The 12105-nt window shown below is 36.9% G+C and overlaps 3 protein-coding genes across 3 annotated transcripts in view; 1 reads left to right on the forward strand and 2 right to left on the reverse strand.

Annotated features, from left to right (window-relative positions):
* LOC125232780 (claspin-like) overlaps nt 1–290 on the reverse strand; it is a 56702-nt gene extending 56412 nt beyond the window's left edge. The window contains 1 exon segment of the mRNA XM_048138562.1: nt 283–290. Within this exon segment, the coding sequence (XP_047994519.1) occupies nt 283–290 (8 nt within the window).
* Nucleotides 291–456: 166 nt separating this feature from the next.
* Nucleotides 457–2221, reverse strand: LOC125232779 (63 kDa chaperonin, mitochondrial-like). Its single transcript, XM_048138561.1, is given in 2 exon segments — nt 457–834; nt 837–2221. Coding segments are annotated over 2 exon segments (1737 nt in total). The 5' UTR covers nt 2212–2221; the 3' UTR covers nt 457–472.
* A 499-nt stretch (nt 2222–2720) lies between these two features.
* LOC125232789 lies at nt 2721–6062 on the forward strand. The gene is made up of 3 exons (XM_048138570.1): nt 2721–3049; nt 3702–3880; nt 4340–6062. Exons 1-3 carry the CDS (start codon nt 2798–2800, stop codon nt 4734–4736), a joined length of 828 nt encoding a protein of 275 aa, XP_047994527.1. The 5' UTR covers nt 2721–2797; the 3' UTR covers nt 4737–6062.
* The last annotated feature ends 6043 nt before the right edge of the window (nt 6063–12105 follow it).

Here is a 12105-nt window from a genome sequence, read left to right on the forward strand (position 1 = left end):
AGCTGACACCTCGTTTTCGCGCCTTCAGGTCAGGGGGATAATTCAAAAACACATGTTTAGAATCAACAAATAAAAATTACCAATTCGAAATTACCATGTCTTTTCAGTACGACATACTGTAAATTAGAAAATGGTGACTACAACATTTACTACAGGATATAGACACGAACTAGAAAATTAGTTTTTCTTGCATTTTCTGATGACAACTTCCTATTTTTATGTACACAAGTGAATATATTTTATTTTTTCAATTTCAACTAAATGAAGGCAGGTGAGACGTACCTATTCATTTCCGGTTATGCAAATGCGATACATATAATATATTTTGTAATTATTCATAAATTAGAAAGACGAAAGTTAGAATTGATTTACAACAAATTTTAATAAAACTCAAATTTCACGAAAGTAACATGGTAGTACAATAGCAAAACTTTTCATTGGCACACAAGAGTCGATCAAAGTTTTCATCATGTTAAATACTTTTAATCATGAGGTCCGATTTCTCATTCAAATCGACATTAGATTCTTCTGAAGTGGTTTTAGGCAAGTCACAAATTACTGCTTCTGCCGTTGTCAATAGAGAAGCAACACCACTCGCATCCATTAACGCCCTTCGTACAACTTTTGCGGGATCAATTATACCTTTGGTAAACATATTAACGTAATCATTAGTTAAGACATCAAATCCGAATTCTTGTCCAAGTCCCAGGACATTATTTACTACTTCTTCACCGTTAAATCCAGCATTGGTGGCTATTGTAGCACAAGGGGCAGTTAAAGCCTTTCTAACTATTTCGATCCCTTTGGCTTGGTCGTTATTCTCGGGTTTTATTTGTCTAGAGCAGGTATACAACGTATTAGCGCTATACCGCCACCAGGCACTATACCTTCGGCGATAGCCGCACGTGTGGCATTAAGAGCATCATTTACGCGATCTTTCTTTTCGTTTGCTTCCACTTCGCTGCAACCACCAATATGTAATACAGCAACACCAGCCTTTAATCTCGACACACGTTCAATTAGTTGCTCTTTCTCAAAGTCGTTAGTTTTATCTGCTAGTTCAGCATTAATTTCGTCAATACGTTGATCGATCTGGTGTTTCAAGCCCTTACCTTTCAATAGCAATGTAGAATCCTTAGTAATAATAACTTCCCCAACTTGTCCGAGACTTTCAGGTTCACAGTCTTCTAATCGAATTAAATTCGTATCATCCCCAAATACCACTCCTCCAGTGGCAACAGCCATGTCCAACAAGGTGTCTTTTCTAAACTGTCCAAAACCTGGAGCCTTAACTGCAGCTACTGGTAAGCCAATTTTTAATTTATTAACGACTAAAACTGAGAGAGGTTCAGGATCAAGGTCTTCAGCTATAATGATTAAAGGTTTTTTCTTAGCGTTGGATATTTCTATGGCAGGCAATATTTGGTGAAGGTGAAAAATCTTTTTCTCCGAAAAAAGAACGTATGCGTCGTTGTATTCTATTTTAGGTCCTTTGTGGGAATTTATAAAGTAAGGGGAAATATAACCACGATTAAACTTCATACCTTCAATCATTTCGAACTTATCGTTTACTGATTTGCCCGTTTTAATAGTGATTACACCGTCTTTGCCAACTTTCTGCATTGCATTTGAAATTAAATTTCCTATGGAAGAATCTCCATTAGCTGATATTTTAGCAACCTGTTCTATTTCAGCGGCGGTGTCAACTGGCCTTGAAATCTGTTTTAATCTTTCTTTTATAGCATCCACTGCTATCATAATTCCTCTCCTGATTTCAATAGGGTTTGCTCCCTTGGATATTCTCTGAAACCCTTCTCTTGCAATAGCTCTCGCTAAAATAGTTGCAGCTGTTGTGCCGTCTCCCGCCTCTACATTAGTTTTATGTGCCACATTTTGAACAAGTTTAGCACCAACGTTTTGAAATTTGTTAGGAAGGTCTATTCCTTTAGCTACAGTTACACCGTCTTTAGTTATTTTAGGAGGGCCAAACGGTTGTTCCAATATGACTGTGCGCCCTTTAGGCCCCATAGTAACTGCGACTGCATCAGCTAGGATATCAACTCCCTGAAGCATCAGTGCACGTACATCGGGACCAAATTTTACGTCTTTTGCATAGCGTCGAAAAGAAGGGTGGAAATCTAGTTTGTATAAATACCTGGAAATTACTGAAGGATTAAACCGGTACATTTTGTAAAGTAATTTAGAAAACATAATAAAAATATGAAAATTATGTTAATAAAATAATAAATTTTATACAAAATGCAATTTTTAAAATCAGAAATTTAGTGTGGTCTCATTTGTCAGTTCAATCACATTATTCTAGCAAAAATTCTAAATCAGCCAGTGGCCATTGTCTAACTGCTTTAGACTTGCTTTAGATAATATATAGATAGGTTCGATGTGATAATTACTGATAATGCAGGATAGTGTGACTTAGCTTAATGCTTTCACATTTATTGCCTATAGCTTTCTTATTAACCTTGTTATTAGCTTATAAAATATATTATTATATTACTATGGCAATTAGAACAAGTATCAGCGCGAAGAGTTGACTAATTTTGAATTTCGCTCTTGTGACCTTGGTGCGGTACGATAGTCTGTTACGGTGTTTATTGAATTCATAATATCATGATGATCCAATCCCATCCGATCCCATGTCAACTTGTCAAATTTGATTTGACGTAAATAATGGCCGTTAAGGCTTGAATGGTATAGGTTAATTTACTTAATTTTAATATTGTACAAAATATTACAGTGTTTTTTAAATTTAAAACGAATATCTATTGTAACCAGTGCAATGAAACCTATATTAGTTAATTTGAACATTGGTGACCAATTGACGGCTACATCATGCGGCCATGTCGTAGCAGAATTAATTAAATTTATTGCTCATCAAAGGCTACAAATACCATATACCTATCAATGGTTAAAACAAGTGGTTAATAAGAAAAAGATGAGTGAAAATGTTGACAAAAAAGAGAGTCTACAATCTGAAATGCATTTTCGTCTAGTCTCCAGCGCCTTAGAGAACTTGGACTTCATTTTAAAGGTAATAAAGTTACTTGTGCCTTAAAGGCTACTAATCCTATTTTATTATTTAGTCACCTGGAGAAGGCAATATCACTTTATTACTTGTACTGCTTTCTGTGTATATTCTTTATCAAGCATGGGACATGTAACTTAAGAAGGCAATTTTTGAATATAAACTCTATGCTCAATGCTCTTCTCCATTGACTATAGCTTCCTCCTCCTCCTTGCGTTATCCCGGCATTTGCCACGGCTCATGGGAGCCTGGGGTCTGCTTTGACAACTAATCCCAAGATTTGGCGTAGGCACTAGTTTTTATGAAAGCGACTGCCATCTGACCTTCCAACCCGAAGGGTAAACTAGACCTTATTGGTATTAGTCCGGTTTCCTCACGATGTTTTCCTTCACCGAAACTGGCAAATATCAAATGACATTTCACACATATAATTCCGAAAACTCATTGGTGCGAGCCGGGGTTCGAACCCGCGACCTCCGGAACGAAAGTCACACGTACTTACTGGTACGCTACTACGCTTGGAATAGGCTACCAGCGCTTCTCCATAGACTATAGCTTACAAAGTCATATTTCGTTGTATACTGTTAAGTTCAGGAGCAGTAAAAGCGATACTTTTACATCATAAAAGAGCTGTTGAATAATAATATTACTGTTTCAGAGCCTACTTCAAGAGATAAATGGTTCAATGATCCCAGAAGAAGTGTGCATTGCACTTGGGAGCACTGCCATAACCTGCAAGGAAATTTACCGACTGCTGCTGCCCACTGTCTGCCACTCATCACAATGTCACTCGGTCCACATTGCGACAGACCAGAAAATACAGAGAGAAGTCTTCAAGTATGTACATGTAGTCATGTCTCTAAGTCAGTTATTACCAGCCAGATCTGCCTAGATACAAAGTGAAGATTCAAAATAAATTGAATGAGAGGAGAACTTTTTATTCTATTGGTATTCTAGATGAACCATATTGATATCCAGTGAACCATTTTATTAAAGTGTAAGAACATCTACATGTTTGCATGGGCTTCTACACTTTCCCTTAAATCTCTGCCTCAGATAGGAACAAATATTTAACATAGTACTAAAAACATCATGTCTGGATGGCAGAATACTTTGAATAAGAGTCAGCAAACATGTACTAAACTCAGATAGTTATAGTTTGCCAGCTGAGAGAAAGCTAGCATAAAAATTTGTTTGAAGGGGAGGTCACTTTTTTCTGCTGCTTAGTGCTTAGGTATTCTTCAAAAGTAATTTGTACAGGTGTGCACTCATGTAATTTTTTTTTTTTTTTTTCAGAACCCTAGTGACATCAGATCTCAGTCAAGTGATCTTCTCTCCCATGACCCCAACTAACATGTACATCTTCATAAGAAGGAAGCAAACTAATATGCCCGTGGCCAGCGACACGTTTGTACCAGCCCGAGGGTGCAGGCTCCCGAAGAACACAAAAATTGTAGTTGTTGACTTCCGATCAGAGAAGCCTGACAACCTCTCCTGTTGCAACGATTTCCAGATATTTGGAGAAGTTATTAGTGACAGCATGGTAAACTTGCAATTGGGTGAAGAACCCAATTTTAGTGAGATTGAATCCAGTGAAACTATGGTATGGTACCAGTCTTCATATGTAATGAAGGGATTTAAAGACTGTATTGTTAATGGAAGCTCAATCACTAATATGTGGCTTGAGTCTTGATGAGACTGATCATTTAGCACATTTATAGTATTGGCTTTTAATATATTCTTTGAGTACTCGAGTTTCATGATGCGCAAATGTCACCATCACCAGGGGCGGCTCACTCCGCGATTCTATCGCTGCGCTACAAGTAGCGCCGGCGGCTGCGAGTTCGCAGCCCATTCAGTGGTGACGACCTTCGTGCGGCGCAATAGAATTAAATGTTGGCTGCTCGCGTGCAGTCCGTTTCTTAATGTAGGTAAGAATTTAGAATGGCGGCATTTTGTGAACATCAAAGGAGTGAGCCTTCTGTACTAGCACTATTATATATTCTGTGTCATCACCCCATACCATCTATGGCCTTTTAAAGCTGCTAAGGTAAAAGGTTTTTGAAAATTACCTCTTTGGTAAGCAATGCCTTACTAAAACCCATCCAAAGCTCTCAAATGGGATTCTAAACCGCATTGAGATTTAAAGCTTTTTTCTCTATCATCTTATGCCAATTCTATTATATGTCAATGGGAGAGCCTTACCACATGAAATAGCACAACTACAATTTTAAGGTGATATATTATTAGCCAGTACTAATATTAAGATATAGTGAAATTTATTATTTCAATTTTAAACTTATACAGGATGTTTAGTGACCTGCCTATATGGAGTATGACAAAGCCTCTTGCCGCCCAATGTACATTGAGATGTACATATTTTTCAATGGAATTGTACCTGACAGTTCTGTTATGAAAACAAATAAGGTAAAATTTCTTTCTCTTTAACATTTTTGAATATCATTCATCTCAAAAATGTTTGCAGCCGACTAAAAAAATACCCTGTTACTGATATAAGGAAAAATGTACTTAATGATTTAATGAATTATTAGAACATCATTGTTATAAGATTTGCACAAAATATTCTCATGTTGCCATAGAAGATTATAACGTAATATAGCTTAGGTAGGTAGATAAATTTTTGACTAAGTTGGTGAGTGGGTGGTAATGGTGGTATATGCTTACTGTTCACATAGTTTTATTGTGTACCTTTAAATATAAAAATAATTTGTTTTATTTTAATCAAAGTATTTTTTTTATGTTACTCAATTCCAATAAACTGACGTAAATACATTGAAAAACGGTTTCTTATATCCAAAAATATTAGATATAAATATAACTCTAGATACCTATGTTAAATATTTGACTAAGTTGGTTAGTGTGCGGAACCTATACGCTACTTTACACATTGTTTTAATGTGTGCCCATAAATACAAAACAATTTTGTTTTATTGTAATCAAAGTTATTTAATATGTTACTCAATTCCAATAAACTGACGTAAAAACATTGAAAAAAAGTCTCTTTAACGCCGCGTCTTGCGTGAGCGACGAACCCGCGACGGCGACGCGATGCGATGCGATGCGACGAAATCAAACCTTCTATCTCTATGGACTTGTCTTAGGTGGGCGACGGAACGCGACGCCGATGCGACGCGACGAACTAGCGATGAACATGCGAATGTTAAGCGACGCGATGCGATCAAACCGCTGTGTTCATATGGGAGTGTCTTGCGTAAGCGACGGCCCGCGACGGCGATGCGACGCGATGCGATGGCGATGGGCGCGCGATCAAGCTATTTGATTTTTAGAAGCAAATTCAATACGTAGAGAGGTCGGACTAGAGAAATAACGATTGATTACTAGTCTCACATTTCATGCTTTATATTTTCTTATAATAAAAATTCAAAATATTCAAATTAACATAAGTTGACCAAAGGAGTAATGTGCCTAAAAAGTAAGGAAATTACAACTTTTGTAACTTTTATTGACAGCCTTTGATTATGTGCACGGTGATACGTGATTGTGTGCGTAAAATATTAAAATTTAAGTGTGAACTAAAAATATGAAACACTAGTGCGATGACCTTACGATATATGTACTAGCACTTGACTTTGGTCAATAGGATCACAAAATTAACTAGTTATTACAACGGGCTCGTAGCCTAGCGGTTTCGACGTCTGGACGCCGCGCCAGCGGTGTGAGTTCGAACCTCGGCTGAGGCGTGCTTTTTGCAGTTTTATTTTTGTTTCTTTTATTTTCTATTATTTGATTGTTTACTTTTTTCTTTCTGTAAGAATCTACATTCTTATTTTTATTTTATTTTTAATAACTCCGGCTTTTATACTAACAAGGAAAGGTACCCATACAAAAAAAAAATTAGACTACTCTTTAAGGCTGCTTTCAAAAAAAAACGTCAAAAGAATGTAAAATTGATAGTTTTAATCGGTGAAATACTACACTTTCCGTTATCCAATAGATTTATTTAATTCAAGTTCCAGTTAGAGCATCTTATTATCTTGATTTTTATAAGACTGGATTTTTGAAAACTAACTCACTAAATTAATTATGAATTTTTCTCTAATGCACGTTTAGAAAAACGCACGTATAGAGCTGAATCAGTCGATCTTATTTGTAAAATTTGGACAATTTTGAATATTAAAACGGGTAAATTTATAATTCGTATATCCTGTACCACAATCATTTCAGACTAGATTTTTATTTTAAGTTTTTGAAAAAGAGTAAACTAGCCTAAGGCAAATTCAATTTTTTTCACAAATTACCTAAAATTAAGTGACATTTTTTTTGAAAATCTACATCACATCGAAGTAAGTTTTGTACTAAATTAATCTGCAACGTTTACTTAAATTGCTGTTATGCCTTAGTGATTATAAATTGCTATTATTGATTTTTGCCAATTTTTTGAAAACGAACCTTCACCGGTACAATTATTACCACTTTTGGACATTTTCTCATATTTTGTTAGACCAAGTAGAAAAAGTCCTATAATGTGATATATATTTATAAACTACTCGCAAAGCCCTTTAATTTGATACCACACACGGTATGATCGAGCGCTCGGTTGCGATTTCACTATTTTTAACACGAAAGCCCTCTTAAGGGGCGTTCATTGTAATTCCTGCGATTCCTGCATTTTTTGTAGGTAACTCTTAAATAATAATATTATCCTAAACCAGAACTTCTTGTTGCCATATAAAAAAAAAACATACATATAAGACATACCTTTGTGTCGATAGATATTTTTCAGTACAGATGGTGTTTTTTTTACGCACTAGTGCGAGAAGTGGTTCATTATATGCCAGGTCGAAACTTCGGAGGGTCATCTGTACTGAAAAACGTCGTACGATACGCGTGCAAAAAGGAAATTCGTAACTCGTGTCGATTTAAAACACTCCCTTCGGTCGTGTTTTAATTTATCGCCACTCGTTTCGAACTTCCTTTTTTACGCACTTGTATCGTAATGTACTATTTCAGTACAGATGGTGTTTTTTTACGCACTAGTGCGAGAAGTGGTTCATTATATGCCAGGTCGAAACTTCGGAGGCTCATCTGTACTGAAAAACGTCGTACGATACACGTGCGAAAAGGAAATTTGTAACTCGTGTGGGAGTGTTTTAATTTATCGCCACTCGTTTCGAACTTCCTTTTTTACGCACTTGTATCGTAATGTACTATTTCAGTACAGACAGATGGTGTTTTTTTTTACGCACTAGTGCGAGAAGTGGTTCATTATATGCCAGGTCGAAACTTCGGAGGCTCATCTGTACTGAAAAACGTCGTACGATACACGTGCGAAAAGGAAATTCGTAACTCGTGTCGATTTAAAACACTCCCTTCGGTCGTGTTTTAATTTATCGCCACTCGTTTCGAGCTTCCTTTTGTACGCACTTGTATCGTAATGTACTATTTTAAAGCACATAAAATTCGAATAAAATACACTGCTGACACGGGCCCGCTCACTGCTCAGGCAGTCTGCGCCCAGCGCTCATAGACAGTGGACCTACGTTCGATCGTCCGGCGCACCGTGCTCTCGTAAGCATAAGCAGCTAGATAGTTCTGAGAAGTGCTGTATAGGTACTGCGACTAAACAAATCTTGATCCTGTTGGTGGCAAACAGGCATACGGTCCGCCTGATTTTTACACATGCAATTTTATCCAAGAAATTTTACTTGAAATCTGATGAGAGTTTGAATTATTATTATATTTCGGGACCAGGGGACCGATTTTTGAGTCTCACGCGTTCGAATTCAGAAAATTGTCACTGAAAATACTAAGCAATTCACTGTTTTCAACCGGTATTTTAGTGACAAATCCCATATGTGAGATTCAAAAATCGGCCCCCAGGATGAGGTTCTGGTTCTCATGGTGGAGTCAGGATATGGTCAACAAAACTGCTATTTTACTCATAATAACTCCACTATGGGCTTATTACATTTGGGCTGATGAGCAGCGTCGATCTCGATGATGTCCAAGGTCACATGATCGAGTCAGGAAATGAATAACAGAACTGCTATTCTACTTATCGTAACTCGACCATGTTTGATCTCATTAGCCGGGCCAATAACACATGTAATTTTTTGCACACAGCTCAGCTCTTTGAAACTGTTTATTTTAAGTTACTTACAATTTAAGTAGGTACCATATAATAATAATATATTCTTATCTCTTGTAAACTTTACAAAAAAGTTAACACATAAAACCAAAAGAATTGTTACTAGCAATTAAATTCAAAACTATCAAGATCATTCTTGCCTGTGTGTTGCGTTACCGGTGGCTCGCGTACCGAGCGCCAACGCCATCTATCAATGGCTATTTCACGAAATTGATGAACGCTCTAAGGAATAGGGGCTCTTAGTGTAGTGGTTATGCCAGTCGACACTAGATGGCAGCATTAAAAAACACTGGGTTACACTGTATGACATTTTTTCATTTCAACATTAAGTAAATAGCATTCGTTATAAGTAAATAGTATACGTTAATTCGTCGCTCAGTTTTGCCGTGAAGGACGGACAAATAAATAGACACACACACACTTTCCCGTTTATAATATTAGTATGGATTAAAATAAACATTAAGTTAATAAAAACAAAATGCAGTATTATTGTGTGCTACTTAAAACTTTCCTTGTTAGTATAAAACCCGGAGTTCTTAAAAAAAAAATAAGAAAATAGAATCTTAGAGAAAGAAATAAGCAGGTAAACAAAATCAAATAATCCATACTGATTAAATTGGAAAGTGTGTGTGTGTCTGTTTGTTTGTCCGTCTTTCAAGAGAAGCCGCGGGCAAAAGCTAGTAGAACATAAAAGAAAAAAAGTAAATAAAAATGCAAAAAGATTGCGTGATCCGCGAACTCACGACACTCATGGCGCAAACGATTCCACCTAGAAGTCAAACCCGCTAGACCATTTGCACATTGTGAAATCCGGCGAATCTTGTGATTCTAATCACCAAATGCTAGTGCCGAAGTTTCGCGCGATGGATACGCGATGACCATGAGCCATCGCCGTCGCATCGCGTCGCGTCGCCCGTCGCTCACGCAAGACAGAGCGTAACACTTTTGCATCCAAGAACCCACCTGGGCACTCGTGAATTCGCTGGTCGGGTTCTCGCCACATAAGCGGGCGGTTATCAATAAAAAAGTAACTATGTAGGTATTTTTGCATTTTAGTAGAGACTCCTGTTCTTGGCTGGAACAAGTGATGATTCTTAACACATTTTTGACGTCGTGTCAATCAAAAACAACTGTTGTCACTCAGACGCCTCGTCACCGAAGTATAAAGGCTGAATTTTTACTTTATCCATATATGCAGTATACCAGATACCAGGAAGTCTATGTTGCTCTGTGCCGGATTATGTCGTTGGCGTGGAAATGCATGATTTCATCCAAAAGGGACTAGATATTTCTGAAAGTTCTTTAGAGTTGATTTCAGTTTCAATTAGAAATTGCGGTATTTTCACTACTTCGTTACTGTCTTAGGTACCTACCGCTAAAGCTTAGGTACAAACTACATATTCTTGGTTCGCTAAGTTGGTGAATGCCAGGGCCAGGGCCCGATTTCATCCTAAGCCCACATTATTACCACCAATTGTTTTGTGATGGTCCCCACCACCACCATACCAAGTGTCTAGGTGTATTCATGCAAATAAAGTTCTGTTTCTCTTTCATACTCTAAATCCAGTCCTGGTGTTTGCAAGAGAGAATACCTCAACAACTCCATTGATTTTACGTGATTATGAAGCATAAAGTTATACTCCAACCAGAGTTCTTCGGGCAATTGAATAATGCTTATGTTCAGAGCGCGAATCAAAATGCCTGTGATCAGAACGTCGTCTACCCAAAAGTATGGATGGTACATGGCTTCATTCACTAGTTTAGCTGCAACTGCGGGGGTAGTCACATAAAACCAACCCGACACGTATACCGGATACTTCTTCTTTGGATATTCCTTTACTGAGACATACCATTTATTCGTCTTATCTCGCTTCGGTTGTGTATCATTTAGCATGAAACCCATTAAAACGTCGTCTTTCTTGGCTGTATTATTTCTTTTCAAAATGTTAAATATTTTTTTGAAGCGAAATATAGTGTCATCATCAACTTTAAGTATGTAGGAGGCATTAGGACAATTCGTTGCGACCCATTGTAAGCCCATGAGATGTTTAATTGTTAAGTTGCGGTAGCTTTCTACAAATGCGCCTTGGAGAATGTCGTGGAAATTTTCGTTTTCCTCTTTTATTATACTTTGGGTAATACTCCTGAAAATGGGATGATATGATTAATAAGTATCTTCTGGAATTGGATGGTATGATTCAACTTTTTTGAACGACAATAAAAACGACACTTTGAAAGCCCAATGTTTCATTACGTAACTTCCTAAAACCAAGGCTTGCTATTCACAAATTTGCTTGCTATTCGCTTCGCTACTAAACTCACCTACTTCACTAAGGCCCCCTTGCACCAACCACGTAACTCAGGGTTAGTGGGCTGCCATCTGTCTACCCCTCGGGGTAGCCCTAAGCGTTATTATCGTAATTATTATAAAAAAAATACAAAAAAAACTGTTCTTAACAAGAAATCTTCCAAGTACAACTTTGTCATAGTGAAAACTACAATTAGGGCCAGTTGCATCAACCACATTTGACAGACACATCGTCACGCAGCAGTCTCCTATGGAACTTCCCATACAATCAAATTTAAAGAACGCTTTAACCCTTAAATGCATGATTTTTTTCTTTTAACTAGAAATTAATAATGTGATAGACAATGGTTTTCTGACTCTAGGAAAAATAATAAAAAAATATTTAACATAAATAAAATCTTACGGCTAAATCTTACGTATATAAATATATAATTACTAGTAAAATTTATAAGAAAAACTTTTACTACTATTAAAAAGGTACACTATTTGAGAAACCCCTATGATAAAATGATTAAACATTAAATAGTTACTAACTCTGAAAAAATCTGCCTGAATCATGTACTAAAAATCACCATCATCCAGTTTTTTCACACTTTTCCGCCATTTTTTCTTAAATAAAAACAT

The sequence above is a fragment of the Leguminivora glycinivorella genome, chromosome 13 (genome assembly GCF_023078275.1).
Source record: "Leguminivora glycinivorella isolate SPB_JAAS2020 chromosome 13, LegGlyc_1.1, whole genome shotgun sequence".
Classification (NCBI taxonomy): Eukaryota; Metazoa; Arthropoda; class Insecta; order Lepidoptera; family Tortricidae; genus Leguminivora; species Leguminivora glycinivorella.

Bases quoted from the DNA above. Each gene is read 5' to 3' on its own strand.
- LOC125232789 (XM_048138570.1), top strand. From the start codon at position 2,798: ATGAAACCTATATTAGTTAATTTGAACATTGGTGACCAATTGACGGCT. The intron at 3,050-3,701 runs GTAATAAAGTTA...TTACTGTTTCAG, and splicing joins ACTTGGACTTCATTTTAAAG to AGCCTACTTCAAGAGATAAA. The intron at 3,881-4,339 runs GTATGTACATGT...TTTTTTTTTCAG, and splicing joins ATACAGAGAGAAGTCTTCAA to AACCCTAGTGACATCAGATC.